Source organism: Mustelus asterias, chromosome 22, assembly GCF_964213995.1.
Source record: "Mustelus asterias chromosome 22, sMusAst1.hap1.1, whole genome shotgun sequence".
Taxonomy (NCBI): Eukaryota; Metazoa; Chordata; class Chondrichthyes; order Carcharhiniformes; family Triakidae; genus Mustelus; species Mustelus asterias.
In genome coordinates, this window is record NC_135822.1 from 26,952,794 (window position 1) to 26,972,753 (window position 19,960).

Here is a 19,960-nt window from a genome sequence, read left to right on the forward strand (position 1 = left end):
AAAGAAAAGGATTCTGGCTCCAGTGCTCTGCATAGTGTAATTCCAAAGAAGGATCAGATGTAAACAGGTTGAATAATATTAAGGTGGGCAAACCATCGCAATGGTGGTTAATGGTCATCCGCTCAAAATGGAGGTAGATACATGAGCCTCCACCACAGTAGTGGGAGAATAAACTTAATGATACCTACAGCGAGCAACAACCCCTGAGATTAAAAAAAACACTCTAACCAGGCCGGCAACATATACGGGAGAAGCTATACATATTTTGGGAACAGCATCAGCACCTGTAAGTTACAGACAGCAGTCTGCCCAACTACCTTTAATTGGAGTTGAGGCCTAAGGGTCAAGCTCGATGGGACAAGATTGGCATCAGGAGATAAAATAGAATTGGCTAGAAATGTTCAAAATGAATGAAGAGGACCTACACAACGTCCTCGGGAAATACCAGGAGGTATTTCAAGAAGAACTAGACAAAACACAAAGCTTGAAAGGCAAACATTTTACAGAGCAAGACCTGCGCCCTATTCACCAAATGAGAAGATGGAGACTGAATTTAGATGGTTAGAAGATTTGGGCATTATCAAGTCTGAGCAATTTACGGAGTGGGCAGCTCCCATTGTGCCAGTAATTAAGCATAATAACACCGTACGAGTATGTGGGGACTATAAATTAACTGTGAATCAGGTGGCAAAATTGGACAGGTATCCCATGCCAAAAATAGAGGACGTGGACGCCAAGCTAGCTGCAGGGCTAACTCACACTAAGTTTTTTCACTATTAACACACATAAGGGCCAATACCAGTCCATCAGACTGCCATCTGGGGTATTATCAGCTCATGCAATGGAGAGCTGGTGACACGATTTACCCAAGGTAGCTGTTTGCTTGGATAATGTTCTAATCATGGGAGCCACAGAAGAGGAACCAGTCTAGGGGAGGTTTTAAAAAGGTTCCAGAAAGCTGGAGTAAGATTAAAGGGAGAGAAAGACACCTATAAAGCAAACATGGTGACTTATCACCAGACTATTAATCCAGAAACTCAGCTAATGTTCTGGGGACCCGGGTTCGAATCCCACCACGGCAGATGGTGGAATTTGAATTCAATTAAAAAATCTAGAATTAAGAATCTACTGATGACCATGAAACCATTGTCATTGTCGGAAAAACCCATCTGGCTCACTAATGTCCTTTAGGGAAGGAAATCTGCCGTCCTTATCTGGTCTGGCCTACATGTGACTCCAGAGCCACAGCAATGTGGTTGACTCTCAACTGACCTCGGGCTACTAGGGATGGGCAATAAATGCTGGCCAGCCAACGACGCCCATGTCCCACGAACGAATAAAAAGAAAATTGGAGGTTTTGAGTAGATGCACAAGGATTGCACCCAATGGAAGATAAAGTTAGGGCCATTAAAGAAACATCAGCCCCAAAGAATGTGTCAGAGTTAAAATCTTTTCTTGGAATGGTATATTATTACAGAAGGTTTGTTCCAAACTTGTCTAGATATTGGCACCTTTACATGATTACTGAAAAAACACCAGAGGTAGTACTGGAAGACACAGCAAAACAAAACCTTCAGATAAGTGAAATAATTCCTGCAGTCATCTTGCCTTTTAGTCCATTTCGACCCTTCAAAAGAAATCATTCTCACTTATGTTGCATCTCCTTATGGAATTGGAGCTGTTTTTGAAGGAAGGGTTAGAAAGACACATCGGCTTTGCTTCAAAGGCCCTAACTGCAGGAAAAACGTACTCACAGATCGAGAAAGAGGAGTTGGCCGTCACCATTGGTGTAAAGAAATTCCACCAATGTGTTTACGGACGGCATTTCACCCTAATTACTGATCATAAACCCCTGCTGGGCTTATTGTGAGAAGATAAAGTAATCCCTCCAACAGCATCGGCGGGGATACAGTGTTGGACTTTATTAATGGCCGCTGTGAATATACTTTCCCACACAGACTGAGGATACATGTATCAAATGCAGACCCCTTGAGCTGTCTCCCACTATCGGAGAGTACGCCACCCTTGCCAGTGCCAGAAGAAATTATCCTTGCCTTGAATTTCCTCGACACACCACCTATGAGGTTGCAACAGATCAAATACTGGACTCAGAAGGATCCAATATTGTCCAGAGTTAAGCACATGGTTCTTCCTGGCTGGCATTCTGATGGAATGTCTGTACAACTAAAACCTTGTCAAATAAGGAAGGATGGATTGAGCTGCAAAGGTGGCATTCTTCTGTGGTCGTCCCAATGCCCGGCAGGAAGTTATTATTGGAGGAACTACACAGCGCCCATCTAAGGATGTCCAAGATGAAAATGTTGGCTTGCAGCTATGTCTGTTGCCTCGAGTTAGACACAGACATAGCAAGTATGGTTAAACACTGCAACCAATGTCAAGTACAACAAAAGCTACCATCAATAGCCCTTGGGAGTGGCCAGTGGGTGAGACTCCACGTTGATTTTGTAGGCCATTCTTGGTCACAATGTTCCCACTTATAGCAGACGCACACTCAAAATGGCTAGACATCTATAATATGAAGTCCACGACTTCTTTTGCAACAGTAGAAAAGTTAAGGCAAACCTTCACCACCCATGGTTTGTCAGAGGCGATGGTTTCAGACAATGGGACAGTATTTACCAGCGAGGAATTCTAGCATTTCATGTTATCAAGTGGCATTAAGATCATACTTTACAACCCTCCTCAAATGTGCTGGCTGACTGGGCTGTGCGAACTTTTAAAGCAGCCATGGATAAGCAACCACCAGCATCCCAACTGACCAACTTAGTGCATTTTCTTAATACCTATAGAACGACACCCCACATGACTACCGGAGTAACTCCTGCCGAGTTGCTGATGATTCAGTGTATTCAAACTAGGTTGGACCTGGTGTTTCTAAACTTGGTGGGGAGGGTGGAGGCAAAGCAAAGTGTGCAAAGAAATATCATGATTCAACAAGACCTGGGAGAGCATTCAAAGTGGATTATCCCTGGTAAATGCTAAAAGTTTTGGGACGGTTCAGAATTGGGCCCCAGGTGTTGTGGTGGCGAGGACAAGTCCGGTATTGTATGAAATATAAATTCAAGGTAAAATATTGAAGAAACACCGAGATCACTTGAAAAGAAGGGAGTCACATAGAGAACCAGTGGGGGGTCCACTCCGAGTATGCTTGCCCGTGGTGCTGTTGTAGTCGAAAACAGTACGGAAACAAGTCAGCCTGAGGAAGGGTCGAGTCGTGTTCCAATGGGAACCGGAGAAGTGATCTGCACTGAGGCACCTTCACAGGCTGGGTGTCTAATCTCTGGAAGTCAAACCAAATCTATCCCTGCCATTGAGGCACTTCCTGTTGAGCTGTGTCACTCCCAGAGGGAGATGAAATCCCCTGACAGACTGACTTTATAATGGAACGTGTTGAAGAATTAATTTATAGTGTTACATTGTAAATGGTTTCACTTTTGTTGGTATGTGTTAATAAGGAACTTAAAGGGGGAGGGATGTAATAGTGAGCCCCTTTAAGGGTTTGATTTGATTTGATTCGATTTATTACTGTCGCATGTATTAATATACAGTTAAGAGCATTGTTTCTTGCACACTATACAGACAAAGCATACCATTCATAGAGAAGGAAACGAGAGTGCAGAATGTAGTGTTACATTCGAGATTTTGTAGGGTCATGTGATCCTTTCGGCCAATTGGGCCAAAGCATGCAAATCCTGGGGCTGAGTGCGGGCTCTCCCAGGCAGTTTGGAGACTGGAGTCGAAGTAATCGTTAGCATCTTTCTCAATCTCTGTATGCAGTTATTCCTGTTAGTAAATAGTTCATTAGTTACCCCACTCAGTGGTTGCCACTCTTCCCAAGATATTACAGAAACCTTTAGGTTTCAAATTGTAACCAGTACGGAATGTTACGAGGAACCATTAGCTGGCTGCTGGCAATAACAAATAGGTCGGGGAAAATCTCACCAAGTTGCAAGCACGACAGGGATGAAAATGTCAGAACACTCATTAGGAATAGTTATTATCGCACTTGGCGGCCCTACCTCCACCTCCATGCAGAGAACTGAGAACATGTCTACAGCTCACCAAGGACAAGATTGGAGGAGGATTGCACATTGACTGGAAGTGGCCCTCTTTATCAGCCACATCTCAATGGAATTATTACGTCACTAACTGTTGTCACAACCACTTGCTTGTGACATCATAAACATTGCTGAAGGTTTAACTAGTGGCAGCACGGTGGCACAGTGGTTAGGGCAGCACAATGGCACAGTGGTTAGCACTGCTGCCTCACAGCGCCAGGGGCCTAGGTTCAATTTCAGCCTCGGGTCACTGTCTGTGTGGAGTTTGCACATTCTCCCTGTGTCTGCGTGGGTTTCCTCCGGGTGCCCCGGTTTCCTCCCACAGTCCAAAGATTTGCGGGTTAGGTGGATTGGCCATGCTAAATTACCCCTTAGTGTCAGGAGGACTAGCAGGGTAAATACGTGGGATCAAGGGAATAGGGTCTGGGTGGGATAGTGGTCGGTGCAGACTTAATGGGCTGAATGGCCTCCTTCTGCACTGTAGGGATTCTATGATTCTCGTGGATAGTTAATTTGGGGATAGTTTCAGCACCCCATTCTGTATCCACAAGACAGCTAGTGAGATACCCTCAGGCTTGTGGTTCTAACTTTTACCAAGGTTTCTCCTCATTAAGGACCTTGTGATAATATCTGTGCTAATTGGAAGAGATGAATCATTTCGTTAGGGAAAAGGGGGAAACACATTCGGTTTTGATAATCGATCCCATTAAACATCTTTGGGCATTTTAATCAGTTAAAGGCGCTACATAAATGCAAGAATTAAAGATGCTGGGGTCAACTCAGGGCAGAAAAATAATTGGGACGTTAAACTAAACTGAATTTCTTTTTGTACTTTTTGTACTTTTAATTGCTGCTAAAACATTAGAGACCTCAGAAAATGAAAGCTATTTTGAGTGGGCAAGGTAGAGAATGCTTAGGAATAAACCTGGCCTTCCGTAGATTACTGGAACTAATCTCACCACGGTAACCTGGGGTAAAGGATCCTCGTGGCCTTGGGAAAAGAGACGGCATTGGGCTAGTTCAACAGAACTGACACTTCGCATCCTTTGCTACATGTGTGGCTTTGCACGTTTGGTGTAAATTACCAGGAACTATGGAGGGCTATTTGGATGCAGAATGAACCCTAAGCTTGCTGGTGAAAATGGAGATGTAGATTAAGTCACAATCATTGCTAAGTGTGTGCAACTGCAGATGTTCTAACCGCACATCTATACAATAATCACTTACAAACTATCAATGAGGCTACAATGGATGGAACAGAATGCTAGGGTGAACCAAAGGCACTCTCCTCAGAGTTTCTGTGGATTCAGACAGCTCCTGCGGCCAAAAATAAGTGATGTGGAGATGCCGGCGTTGGACTGGGGTAAACACAGTAAGAAGTCTCACAACACCAGGTTAAAGTCCAATAGGTTTATTTGGTAGAAAAAGCCACTAGCTTTCGGAGCGCTGAAGGGGCAGTGCTCCGAAAGCTAGTGGCTTTTGCTACCAAATAAACCTGTTGGACTTTAACCTGGTGTTGTGAGACTTCTTACTGTGCCAAAAATAAGTGCCAACGTTCACGGGCAAGACCATGTATGTCCAAACCATGCGTGTATGTATTTCCAAAGAATGGACTTCCTGCGTGCCAGATTTCACCGGCACAACTGGTTCAGTTCAACCTGGAGTAACCCCTTGAACTTGAAACCTCCAATCCAGCTGCCGAACACTGGCCTGAGCCTTGCCCCCAACCCTGTATTAACCAAAGGTTTTATGCCAGGGCCAATCATACCAGCAAGTGCCAAACTCAAAGCTTCTTCTTCCTTCAACTCAACTCATGCTTAACCAGCATTAACCACAGGAATTTACAGCTGGAAATAGTCAGTTAACAGCAGCAAACAGGTGCAAACGGAAATAATTCCTGGATTTATAATAACAATAAATGCAAAATAAATTTGCAAAAAGTATTTTATGTCTATTACAATACTTTTATTCAAATTTCACTGGTTGCTATACATTCCAATATGTATTGCCACAATGAGTCCAGTCAGAATGTTCCCATTACTGTATATTCAGCCCATTACAGTAAGAGTTTTAACAACACCAGGTTAAAGTCCAACAGGTTTATTTGGTAGCAAATTTGGACATTTGCTACCAAATAAACCTGTTGGACTTTAACCTGGTGTTGTTAAAACTCTTACTGTGTTCACCCCAGTCCAACGCCGGCATCTCCACATCATATTCAGCCCATCCCAGCAGCCACAGGATCACACACCACAAGAGATGATTGGTCCTATTAACTTGCTATTTCCCCAGTGGCCGTTACCTTAAATCCAACAGAATAGGAGCAATATCACTGGGGTGGGGAGAGGGGGGTGCTGTTGGCCTATGCAGGGATTGCCAGGCATAACCCATATCTGGACCTAGGCTCCTTCAGACCTCTGACAATGTATCTTGAGTGGTCAGCAAGGTCAATGGACCCTGAAATGTGTCAGCTATAAATTGTCCTTGAAGCATATCTCATGGTGGTGAGCTGCTGATACCTCATAAGGATATTGGCAACAGTCCTGGGATTGGGCATTTGGAACTGGTGGGATAGTCCACACTATATAACAATACAATCCCAGACTAAAGGGTCACCTGGCAGTGCAGTGGCCTTTATACTCCGACAGGTAAGCGGAGCCAACCAGAGTGTACCACAGAACAATACCAACAGGTAGAACACCCCAACCCTAACCCCAACAGTGACAACAGTAACATATCTACAAGTACCCATAGTGCTAACCATCTATGGTTCAGTACCCATAGTGGTAACCATCTATGGTTCACCACAGGGACCCCGGAGGATTGGCTTTTCATTTTGGCCTTGTCTGGTTTGACATTATTATGTAAAGGCCACAAATGAAATTAAGGCTTAAAAATATTGTTAGGTTGCTCTGCTGGATTGTGAATTTAGACGCCAATAATGTGAATTTTTCCATCATGAAATTCACATTATTGATTGGGGCCTAAGTTCAATCTTTTCCATATATGGTCTTTACATTTCCCATCTGTATTACCGATGGGATTGCTCAAAGGCCTACAAACAGGCAAGGCCATATATGGAAAGACCAAATCAGAACCTATCCATATGTGGACCTTCTTAGTGCCAGATTTACCTGTTGGCTCAGCTTTGAGTTTCCTGTAACCCTGACCTTGAACCCCCCACCCCCAATCCAGCTACCAAACAATCAGAGCCCTGCCCCCACTATCTGGCCACTATTCTGATGCCAGGACCGACCATCCCAGCACAGCTAAACAATCCCAACCTCAGAAGCTAGTTCCTGATTGGAAGGAATGGGGCAATTTCATAGGTGAAATCTGGCCGGAGGGAAGGCAATATATGTTGACTTTTCCATGGGCTCTGAAACATAGAAACCCTACAGTGCAGAAAGAGGCCATTTGGCCCATCGAGTCTGCACCGATCACAATCCCACCCAGGCCCTACCCCTATACCCCTATTTGCCTGCAGATACTCATTTGATTTCCAATTGGGTCTTCTACATGGATCTCCACCATTCGATTTCTAATGGGCTGATATCTGCAGGCAGCACGGTGGCACAGTGGTTAGCACTGCTCCCTCACAGCGCCAGGGACCCAGGTTCAATTCCCGGCTTGGGTCACTGTCTGTGTGAAGTCTGCACGTTCTCCCCATATCTGTGTGGGTTTCCTCCGGGTGCTCTGGTTTCCTTCCACAGTCCAAAGACATGCTGGTTGACCTTGCTAAATTGCCCCTTAGTGTCAGGGGGACTAGCTAAGGGTTATGGGAATAAGGCCTGGGTGGGATTGTGGTTGGTGTAGACTCGATGGTCCGAATGACCTCCTTCTGCACTGTAGGGATTCTATGTTTCTACATTGAGGTCAATGGGCTCCTGCATTGATCCACTGGATAATGCAATTCATCCAGTGGATAATGGCATTAAATTTGGCATTTAAATTCCAAATATGGAAAACCATTTTGGGCCTATATGGGAGCAGCCCCAGGTAACAAATGGGCTGTGGAGCTCCATGGAGCTCCCATAAAGGCCCAATATGGTTTTCCATATTTTAAATTCCAAATATGGAAAGCCCAGCATCCCACAATGATCCACTGGATAATGCAATTAATCCAGTGGATCCTATCAATGCAGCCCATTGACCTCAATTAACCCTATGGCCTCATATAGAGGTGCCAGGGTGCATAGTTTTTGGGATTATGACCTGGGTTCTAATTGGATAATGGAAGTCCATATATGGAATAAGGAAAGTCTTTCGTTATTCCATACATGGAAGACTTCCATTATCTTCAATTAAAGGCCCAGGTGGAGCCCGGGTCATATAATATACAAATTCCAAATATATCGATTTAAAATATGTGCAGCCCAGGTCGTATATATATCGATTTGTATAATACCGCATTATGGAACAATCAGGCCCTGGATGGTAAAATGGGCTATATAGATCTGAAAACCATGGAAGGGACCTGAATGATTCCAATTTGGAATTAGCAGCCATTTTTCCATATATGGAATTAATGGATTGGTTCCCACCCCCATGGCTCCATATATGCGTATTAAACAATTCCATATATGGAATTAATGGATTGGTTCCCACCCCCATGACTCCATATATGGAAGTATTAAACAATTCCATATATGGAATTAATGGATTCCCCCCCCCCGCCCCACCCCGCCGTGGCTCCATATATGGAAGTATTATGCAATTCCATATATGGACCCATGGGGGGAACATCCATCAATTCCATATATGGACTTTCTATGTTCCAAATTTCAAACCATATTTGGACACTTTAATTGGGCGATATCCATGTTTGGTAATATCGGAACGTCCTGTTCCTTGAAAGAACAGAATGTTCCCATAAAAGGCTATAAATTGGCTGTGATAAGCCTTTTGGTCAAATTCACCAGCCATGGACCTTGCCATATTTGGGTACGAGATTGGTGAAGTGATTGGAGAGGGTGCATATTCTACTGTGAGAAAGGCCTTCTCCTTAAAGCTTCAGAAACCTGTTGCCATAAAAATCATTGATAAGTCCAAGCTGTCTGACGACTACTTAACTAAGTTTTTGCCAAGAGAGGTATCCATTTCTGCAGAATGTTCACACCCTAATATCATCAAAGTGTATCAGATCATTGAATCGAGTGAACATACCTTATTTATAATGGAGGAAGCAAAATCAGATCTCTATGACCTGGTTGACTCTCAAGATCATTTTTCTGAAGCGGTCGCCCGAACATATTTTAAGCAGATTGCCCAGGCTTTGGAATATTGTCACGCTCATCACATTGCACATCGTGATATTAAGTGTGAAAACATCTTACTTACAGTCGACAATATCCCAAAGATCACTGACTTTGGCTTAGCAACTTGCGTGAAGGGATCGGACAGTTGCCCTTGTTCAACCTTTTGTGGATCTGCGGCGTATACGGCGCCTGAGGTTCTCAGTGGTGACAAATATGACCCCTTTAATGCAGACATCTGGAGCCTGGGCATTGTCCTCTACGTCATGGTAACAGGCTGCATGCCCTTCGATGATAGCGACCTTTCAAAGCTGAAGGAGCTACAGACACAATCTATACAATTTCCCCCATCCCCTTCCCTGAGTGAGTGCTGTCAAAATCTTATTAATGTCATGTTGGAGAAAGATCCAACGAAAAGAGTTAGTATTCATCATATTCTGGAACATCAATGGCTTGAAGAATCAAATTAAATATTAATATCAACTAAAATATTAAAAAAGGGCTTGTCCTCCAGGACTTGGAGGACAAGCTTTTTTTTTGTCGATTTTCAGCTTGGCCTTGCCATATATGGAAAACCCAGCCCAATTTCCCCTTGGCAGGTCTTTCCATATATGGATATTACATATGGGCTATACTCCTTTCCATGGAATGTGCAGTCGATGGCTAATTCCATATATGGAAGTCCATAGACCCACTGGGGATAGCATATGGAAAATCCATATCTCAACATAGGCTGCTTCAGACCTCTATATTAGGGCCCAGAGATCTGAAGAGGCCCCTAGAATGTTTTCTGGGCTTTCCATGGACCCCAGGATATGTCCTTTGGTTGCTGGGCTTTCTATATAATTTTGAAAGGGAATTTGGTGCTAGGTCTTCCAAATATGGAGTTACAGGGGCTAATTCATATATGGAAGAAAGGGCTATGAGAAATCAATCTTCCATACTGATCCATCAAGTCATTCAAAATGATGGATAGGTCTATCAAGCCTTCTTTCTAGGTTGATGGATCAGTATGGAAGGTTGATTTCTCATGGGCTGGATGAATATTCTATGTCTTTTAGTCCATATAAGGAAATCCTACAGAAAAAAGTCCTTATATGGAAGCCATTTCCTTATATGGGCTAATCTATAACTGGAAAGATATTTTCATGCTTTGGGATGGATGAAACGTGCTTCCAAACAAGCCGTGGCTTTTGGTCCTTGTTGGGAACATCCATGGAAAGATATCAATTCCACATCTGATTCCACAATCAGGGAGGCCTTCATTGACTATGAAGACGGGAATGGGTTCATGAACCTTGTAACACTTGAGACCCGAACTCTGTAATACTTAGAGATTTGTGAGAAGCACTGTAGCGCTCATTGTTTTCGTGCATCCAAACCAGATAAGAGAAACAGCTGTCCCTGTTGTTCCCAGCTAATCGTGTTCAGGGATGTGGCTAACCCAGCTGGTATAAGCTAAGCTAGACTCCATTTTATGTTCTTTTATATTATGTACCTTTGTTTAACACGGTGGAGCTGACGTGTATGCCTTCTGTGATCGTATAATAATAGATTCATATATATTCATTATATACTATTCATCATTACTGATATAAATTGCTATATAGGCTCCTGTATTTTAGTTATCCTGTTTATGCAAACTTATGATCTTGTGTAATGGATAAACAACGCACAGGTGGCGACAAAACAGATATTCGCAGCCTTGAGATGGCCACGGCTGCACGGGAAAGACGGAACTGCCGAGGCAGCAATAATTGTGGGAAGATGCGGACGTGACCAGGGGCGAAAATATATGTATAAATGTTTGCTTTTGACCTGTATTCAGTGAGAAGTCTGGAGACCGCGTTAGGGATCAGACTTCTCCCACAATTGTGAAAATAAACCACTGTACTTTGACTCACGACTAGTCTCAGAGGTATTATTTACCTACAACAACTAATTTGAGCCCATTTTTTAGTTGTTAGGCTAATCATAGAATCATGGACTATGGATCGGTGGAATCTGGTTAAGATTATGGTTAAGCCCCAGCGTCTGAAAACCATTTTGACTTTAAGCCTAGATTGAACTGAGATATTGGATTATTATCCACATGGAATGCCCTATGATGTCTGATAATACGTAGCAGTGGGTATTGGAAAGGAATTTATCTGAAAATGTTTCTTCCATAAATGGTCCCATTTGAAAAGGGTTGAGTCCAAGTTCAAACCAACCAAATTATTCAACCGTACAAATACTATCTATTATAGTTTTGCACCATCATTGTAGACTAGCTTGCCTCAAAACCACTTCCAGCTAAGGCCAATATTATCTATTAAAGTTTTGCACCATCATTGTAGACTAGCTTGCCTCAAAACCACTTCCAGCTAAGGCCAATATTATCTATTAAAGTTTTGCACCATCATTGTAGACTAGCTTGCCTCAAAACCACCTCCAGCTAGGGCAATCATTGGTACAAACAGGTTGGATATTTTTTACTGAATTTAATTGCAGATTTTGGTTCTGAAGTGCTGCAGAACTCCTGTAGAAGCCAAGACAAGCGGGATACAGATCAGCCAGCATCTTGGTGAGTGCCAGAAACAAGAATAGGGTTGGATATTGTGAAGAGCGATGGCTGGAACGTAACATGGTTCCACTGTTGCTGTGGTGACGACTTTCCCCAGTAAGCCACCATCAAAGGGCAAGATGCCAGCATGGAAAGGAGCCCCAATCATTTTGATGCCATTTAACCAGGTACGCAGACTTCTCAGCCTTAACCATAGGCAGTTATCCTTGCACAGTGCTGATTCAGTAGGTTGTGGGCTCAAGGACACCATCGCACAAGATAGCACTTCCGACAGCACCACACAGTCAGCCCAGATTGACTGAGCTCCAGTCCGCAGGCAATAAAATATCTCATGGCCTTTTCTTGAAAAGGGAAGGTCTCCCCCATCCTGATCTCATATTTATCTTACTAAACAAGTTTAGCATTATTGGCTAGATGACCATTGAGGGAGTTCCTAACTATCAAATCACATTTAATATTATAAATCAAACAATTAATTCCAGGTTTAGACTATGGAATGCAAAACAATTAACATTGTCAAGTAGAAATTAGAAATGGCTAATTATTATTAATTAACTCTGCGTTGCAATACATGCCACTGGGGTCGACTGAGAGTCCCTGTTTGGAAATAGCAGGGATTCAAATTTGCATAAAATAAATTGGCCGCTAAAGTGTCATTGTTAACTGAGCAGAGTTTGCATGAAATTCCTCTAAAATTACTGCCTTAAAATATGGCAGAGAAATGGTTATTCCGTGGTACCAATTAGAATCATTTGGATACTAGGGGCAAAAAACTCCAGTTCGGATGCACTTGACCCTGACTGCTGTTCAAACATTGGAATCGTCCAAACTGAAACTATTTAAAAAAAAATTAATCCAAACGATGTGAGCGTCATTGGCTAGACCAGCATTTATTGCCCATTCCTAACTGCCCTTCAGAAGGTGGTGGTGAGTCGCCTTTCTGAACCGCTGCAGTGTGTGATGTAGGTACACCCACAGTGCTGTTAGAGAGGAAGTTCCAGGATTTTGACCCAGCGACAGTGAAGAAACGGCGATACATTTCCAAGTCAGGGTGGTGAATGACTTGGAGGGGGACCTGCAGGTGAAGACCTTTGTCCAAACACACCGACTCAGGAACAGGGGTGTTGACATGTCCTGAAGAAGTTATACCAACCCGAAATGTTAACTCTGTTTTTCTCTTCACAGATGCTGCCAGACCTGCCGAGGTTATCTCACCATCCCGACTCGGAAACTGTCGCTGGGTCAAAATCCTGGGGCTTCCTCCCTAACAGCACTGCGGGTGTCCCTACACCACGCCGACTGCGGTTCAAGAAGGCAGCGCGCTAGAATTTTCTGTTTTTATTTCTGATTTCCAGAATCTGCAGTATCTTGCTTTTATTGAGCACAGGATCTGCTCATTATCACATTGTTGATTGCACAAATTGACTGTGGTGTTTCCTACCTCACGGCAGTAGCTAGTCTTCAAAGTTCCTTCATTGGCTGAAATGGGACGTCCTGAAATGCAAGTCGAGCTTCTTTTGCTGCTGCCCTCACAGTGAAGCGGGGGGGCTGCATCTGAGAGCTTGCGGCCTGCATGTTCTCACAAGAGTGGGGAGCTGGTGCCGCATCACATCATCATTCTGTTTACTTAGCAACCTGACAATTTACCCTCTTTTATTAACGTCGTGTTATTTTCCTTCGGAGAGACTTCCCGACATAATCTGAAGCAAGGTCAGTCTCCTTCCCCATTGGAGCAGAGAGAATATGGCCATTGCTGGCAAACCAGTGAGGGGTGTGGGGTCCAGCAGTTATACCATATACATCCCTTGTTTAAGGGTATCAAGTCCATTGTGATGGTATTCAGGAGCTGATATCAGGGTTATGTCTACCACTGCAATGAAACCTTCAAAGATTATCTCCAAAGTCATAGGCCCGAATCCTGAAACCAAAAGAGAAAATGCTGGAAAATCTCAGCAGGTCTGGCAGCATCTGCAAGGAGAGAAAAGAGCTGAGGTTTCGAGTCCAGATGACCCTTTGTCAAAGCCCGAATCCTGAGATCATCTGTTTAATTTTGTTGGTAGTAGTTTAATGATTGGTTTTCACATAGTGTTTCTGCTCTGAGCTTTGTTAACCATATTCACTAAATCTGTTTTCTAAATTGTTGCTTGCCCTCTTAATTAGAAAGCATGGAAGATCCAGATTATGGACTTTCTGGCTCTAATTGTATTAATTATTCTTTGATGAGAGCAGGTTAATTTCTAAACCTCTTTCGGGCAGTGGTGCTTTCTTTAAGTATAAAATGAAGAACGCTTCAGAGTTCTCAGCTAGAAGGAGCTGGTCTTTATTTTCACTCTGAAGACAATTACTCTCCAATCACCGTTAGAGCTTCCATTCGACAAACCGACCGCGAGTTCCTCCCAATTCCAAAGCACTTTTTAATCTGCCCGATATCTCAGCGAATATCTTCACAACACTGAGATGACAGTGAAGCTCCCTTACTGTGAATGTCAATGACCGGAATGGGCTGTGTATGAAGGCTCGCTTTTCCAAACTGTGGACTATATTCATGCCAATTAAGACAGTGGGCTCTGGATGGGAAAAAGGGGTTGGGTTTGCTCCCGGGTCCTGTACCCAACCCCTGGCTGGGGGGGGGGGGGGGGGGGCACTTTCTCGTTGGGATTTCTACGGAGACTTATTTGGGATGTAGAGAGCCTCCCAAGTGAAGTGTGGGCTCCCAAAGGCCTTCTAGCTTGAGGAGCAGAAGTTGGGAAAACTTGAGATGGCCTGGAATGGCATTGGGAAACGGGCACGCTAACTTCTGCTGGAATTTTCAGGCCCTGGCCACCTCTGTCCTGTACTTCACAGAGCCTGAAAATTCAGCACAAAGTCTGAGATTGATAAGCAGTTTTATGTTATGTGAATAGTGCGTGATACATACTCCCCTACCTGACATTCCCCCCACTCTCCCTGACATCTCCCTACTCTCCCAGACATTCCCCTACACCTTGCTATCCCCCTTACCCTCCATGACATTCCCTACACTCTAATATTCCCCTACCTTCCCTGCACTCCGATACTTCCCTACACTCCCTGAGGTTCCCCTCACTCCCTGATGCTCCCTTACACTCCCAGGTACTTATTCCTGGTGGCATGCCAATATCAAGCTGTAACAGAGTGTCTGTTCGCTGACAATCACAAAAGGACATAAACAGTCAAGGTCCTGGTCTCTGCACTTGGCTCTCCTAAAACAACTAAGGTCAGGACCTGGCCTCCTCCATGTCTGACTGGCTAAATGCCAACAGTGCACCCTACCAGTATTTCTATGGAACAATGTGGATCATCTGTCACGAGCACAAATACTGACTTTCTTTGGAAGTAAATGCTTATTTTGCACTTCTGGATTCTCAGATTGAATCCACGGACCCGTGGGGGTCTGTTGAGAGTTTTGAGAGAATGTAAAATCATGTAAATGTTTCAGGATCAAGACGTGCTCTCTCTCCTGCTTCCGCTCTCTCCCCCTGCTCCCACTCTCTCCCTCTGCTCCCACTCTCTCCCCCTGCTCCCACTCTCTCCCCCGCTCCCGTTCACTTCCCCTGCTCCTGCTCTCTCTCCCTGCTCCCGCTCTCTCCCCCTGCTCCCACTCTCTCCCCCGCTCCCTCCCCCTGCTCCCACTCTCTCCCCCCGCTCCCGCTCTCTCCCCCTGCTCCTGCTCTCTCCCCCTGATCCCACTCTCTGCCCCTGCTCCCACTCTCTCCCCCTGTTCCCATTCTGTCCCCCTGCTTCCGCTCTCTCCCCCTGATCCCGCTCTCTCCCCCTGATCCCACTCTCTCCCCCGCTCCCGTTCACTTCCCCTGCTCCTGCTCTCTCCCCCTGCTCCCGCTCTCTCCCCCCGCTCCCGCTCTCTCCCCCTGCTCCCACTCTCTCCCCCTGCTCCCGCACACCCCCCTTGCTCCCACTCTCTCCCCCTGTTCCCATTCTGTCCCCCTGCTCCCGCTCTCTCCCCTTGCTCCCGCTCTCTCCCCCTGCTTCCACTCTCTCTCCCCCTGCTCCCGCTCTCTCCCCCTGCTCCCGCTCTCACCCCAATTCTTTCTTCATTTTCTGGTCTCTTGCCAAGTACTGTTGGACTAGACAGTGAGAAATTGGGACAGCCATCTCTCTGATATCTGCAACTAAATATTTGTTAGATTAAAAGTATAATTAAAACACTCTTTATTGTCAGCATTTTGTTTTATAATTTAGATTGGGGTCGGGAGTTAGGGGTCTCGGTGATTACTAATTTAGTTGAAAAGGGTCCTTTGTTCAAAAAGGCTTGAAAACCACTGTGTTGGATTGTAATTCTGTGGGCCAAGATAAACTTTCACCTTCAAAAATCCTTTCACAGACAACTGTCTGATCATCATTGATAATTTCCTATTGTCTGGCTTTGTATGGCCTTGGAAGTTAACCCCTTACACGCTCATTCTAAACACACAGGAATACAAATAACATTGCAGACAGGCCAAATTCCATTTTGCACATCTTCCCCCTCTAATCCTGATGGGTGGCTCCTGATCCAGTAGCCCAAGGCATTATTCCAGTAAGGTTGGGGAGGGGGTTAAGTTGAAATGTCTAATACTGGGGGGACACGCACTTAAGGCAAGAGGGGGAAAAGTTCAAAGGAGATGTGAGAGGCAAGTGTTTTTACACAGAGAGTGGTAGGTGTCTGGAACGCGCTGCCAGGGGTGGTGGTGGAGGCAGATGCGATAGGGGTGTTTAAGGGGCTTTTAGATAAACACGTGAATATGCAAGGTGTAGAGAGATATGGACCAAGGGCAGGCAGAAGGAATTTGACGTCATGCTTGGCACAATATTGTGGGCCGAAGGGCCTGTTCCTGTGATGTGCTGTTCTATGTTCTTAAGGTGCACATTACTTTGCCATTGGTAACTGCGATGTCCTAGAGCAACATTAGAGACACGAAGAGGAAATTCCCAGAGTTTTCCCTATTTTTTTTTTCCCGGGAGTGAAAGTCGCTGGTAGTTGGGGCAGCAGTTGCACGGGTTGGTGAGTGGGTGGAACAGCGAGAGTCCTGAATTCCCAACGGTCTTCCTTCACTTTATCTGGACGTTTCTGTTGGAAGGAAACACTCCTCAGGAGCTGCCCTGTATCTGTCGCACTTGGCAATGGTGCGCGATCCTTTCTCGGTGACACAGCCACTGAATCAGGTCGAAGTGTAGAGCGAACTCCCTATTGGCAGGAGCTTCCAGTTGTTGGGCGCCGCTCTGATAACAGGAGGAAATTAATGATTTCGGGCGGAGAGACAGACCTTTTTAAACGTTTACTCACTGGACTTCAAAGATAATCCCTTTGGCTTCTGGCAACGTCTAATGTTTGTCAGGGCACAACAAAAATAACCCAGGGTTAGAATTTTCCATACTCGATTTTTTCTCTCCCACTTGTTTTCCTTTAAGTTTCTCATCCCTCCCCCTCTCCTGAAGGCATTCACTTCCTGGCTGGGATATCATCCCACTCTCTATGTTGGCTAACTATTCATCGTTCATTCATTGATGTTGACGACAGATGCAGTTAAGCCCAAACCAATTTCACCCTACATTCACACGGGCAGTGCCAGTCCATAGAATCCCTGCAGTGCAGAAGGAGGCCATTCGGCCCATCAAGTCTGCATTGACTCTCCGAAAGAGCATCTTACCCAGGCCCACGCTCCCACTCTATCACCGTAATCCCATGCATTTACCACGGCTGACCCATCTAACTCCCGCATCTTTGGACACTAAGGGGTAATTTAGCATGGCCAATCCACCTAACCTGCACACCTTTCGGATTGTGGGTGGAAACCGGAGCACCCGGAGGAAACCCACGCAGATACGGGGAGAATGTGCAAACTCCACACAGTCACCCGAGGCCAGAATCGAACTTGGGCCCCTGGCGCTGTGAGGCAGCAGTGCTAGCCACTGTGCCACCATGCCACCCAGTCGCTGAACAGCATAGCAGGGAGGAGGGGGGCACATAAGGAACGGCTGATCATCAATTTAAAACTGTTCCAATGAGTGAGTAACTTGTCACTCAGAGAGAGTTGTTTGAATATAAAGTGCTTCAGAGGTGCTGTTGATGCATAAGCCTAACCTTTAAGGAAAGATTGGATTCATATTTGAAGCAGAAAGGATGTTGAGCTCTGGCAGTGTTTAACTCCAGCAAACAGCCTGCACACACACCGAGCTGGATTACCTCCTGAGCTGTGGTTTGTGGTTTGAATGAGGCAGTGCTATCTCTTTGTTTTGCAGTATCTGGCTGGTGGCTCGGACCAGTTCCCAGCATCACAGAATGTAACTAATCGAATAAAGCACAAACCACACGACACAGCAACTTTTGCTTCACAAAAATATGCTTTATTCATAAAATGTGTGAAAGTACATTTCATTATTGTTCAGGTTTGGCTTTGTGTAAAGTCCAGTACAGATCAAATACATTACGCCAGGTGCCTCACACACACTGCCCTCACTATCCCTCAGTTATCATGCCTTAAGAGGACACTGGTTTGCTGTTGCCCTCTGCAGTATGGCTGACCAGTACTGCCATCAGGGGTACTGGAAAGATTTACAGGTCGACAATTAACCTTCCGTGGCCATCAGCTCCTGAAGTGGGACTTGATCCTGGAGTTTTTGGCTCAGAGGTAGGGATGCCACTCACCATGCCAAATGACCTCCGCATTCGCCATTACCTTTACATCACACGTCAACGAATCGCCCCTCTCCATTCAGGCCAAGGGTCTTTACACTGTTTCCAGCCTCTTGGTGTACTGTGGTGCGAGGGCTTTAGACAGTGGCCTATGCCCTTTGAACCTCTGCAGCGGCTGCCCCAAGCTTTAACCGATCGCTCGACATGGAATCCTAAACCAATGAATGTGCCAGTCACCTGGTCCCAGGCACTGGTAACTCCGTGCACGGGAAGACTATCAATGATAGGGCAGCAGGAAGAACGTCTTTCGCCGAGCTGATGGCCCTCCAGCAGCCGTTACGTTTATCTCACTGTGCTTCCCAGGGAACGGCCTGCAGAGCACAGAGCTGCTCCGGATGAACCGTGGCAAATATCCCATCATTTCTTTCCAGACTTGCTTTGGGATGAGATGATAAAGGGTGGAAAGAGACTCGTGTGATGCAAGTATTGGCCTGATGGGCTGAATGGCCTGCTTCTGTGCTGAGACAACCACTCCATTCCTTCTTCTGTGCTAAAATAGCTACTTAGAGGCTGGGAAGCCATTAGCATGCTAATCCCTCTATCACTAACTAATCCCGTAGAATGTGTACACCATGGGACATCAAGCAAGGACAGAATTCCCCAACTATTTCCCAACAATCACAGATGGCTTGGGAGAGATATGGAGGGCAGTGGGGCCTGTGCACTAGTTAGAAAGTGAGGGAGAGGTAGATAATTTTTTTAATGGCGTGGAGTTATCTGAACTGATGAAAATTCTACAATGAACCTGAAACTGAGCAAACACATGAGGAAGGGGAATGAACTCAGTGACCTTATTCACGCTGCACAGCCAAATACGACATTTTCCTCCAAAGACTGCCATGTTGATTGTTTAAACATGAACATTGTAGTAATTACAGTTTGCAACATGGGTAAAATGAGGAATGGTTGCACAGAACAAATGAAAGCAAAGGTTTGCTGTAATTTCATGGAATTTTATTGTACCTATAAGAACATTAGCATTAGGAGCAGGAGTAGGCAAATTCAGGCCCTCGAGCCTGCTCCGCCATTTAATATGATCTTGGCTGAACTCATCTCAGCCTCAATTCCACTTTCCTGCTAAATTGCCCCTTAGTGTCCCAAGTTGTTCAGGTTCAGGAGATTAGGGGTTACGGGGCTTTGACAAAGAATCATCTGGACTTGAAATGTCAGCTCTTTTCTCTCCTTACGGATGCTGTCAGTCCTGCTGAGATTTTCCGGCATTTTCTCTTTTGATTTCAGATTCCAGCATTGGCAGTAATTTGCTTTTATTAAGGGTTACAGGGATTGGGCGGAGGTTGGGTAAGAAGCTGAGTCGGTGCAGACTCAATGGGCCGAATGGCCTCCGTCG

At 45.1% G+C, this 19,960-nt stretch overlaps 1 protein-coding gene across 1 annotated transcript; it reads left to right on the forward strand.

Moving 5' to 3' along the window:
* Positions 1–9,003: 9,003 nt before the first annotated feature.
* On the forward strand, positions 9,004–11,113 carry LOC144510219 (testis-specific serine/threonine-protein kinase 6-like). Its single transcript, XM_078239714.1, has 2 exons — positions 9,004–9,757; positions 11,013–11,113. Exons 1-2 carry the CDS (start codon positions 9,004–9,006, stop codon positions 11,111–11,113), a joined length of 855 nt encoding a protein of 284 aa, XP_078095840.1.
* Positions 11,114–19,960: the final 8,847 nt, after the last annotated feature.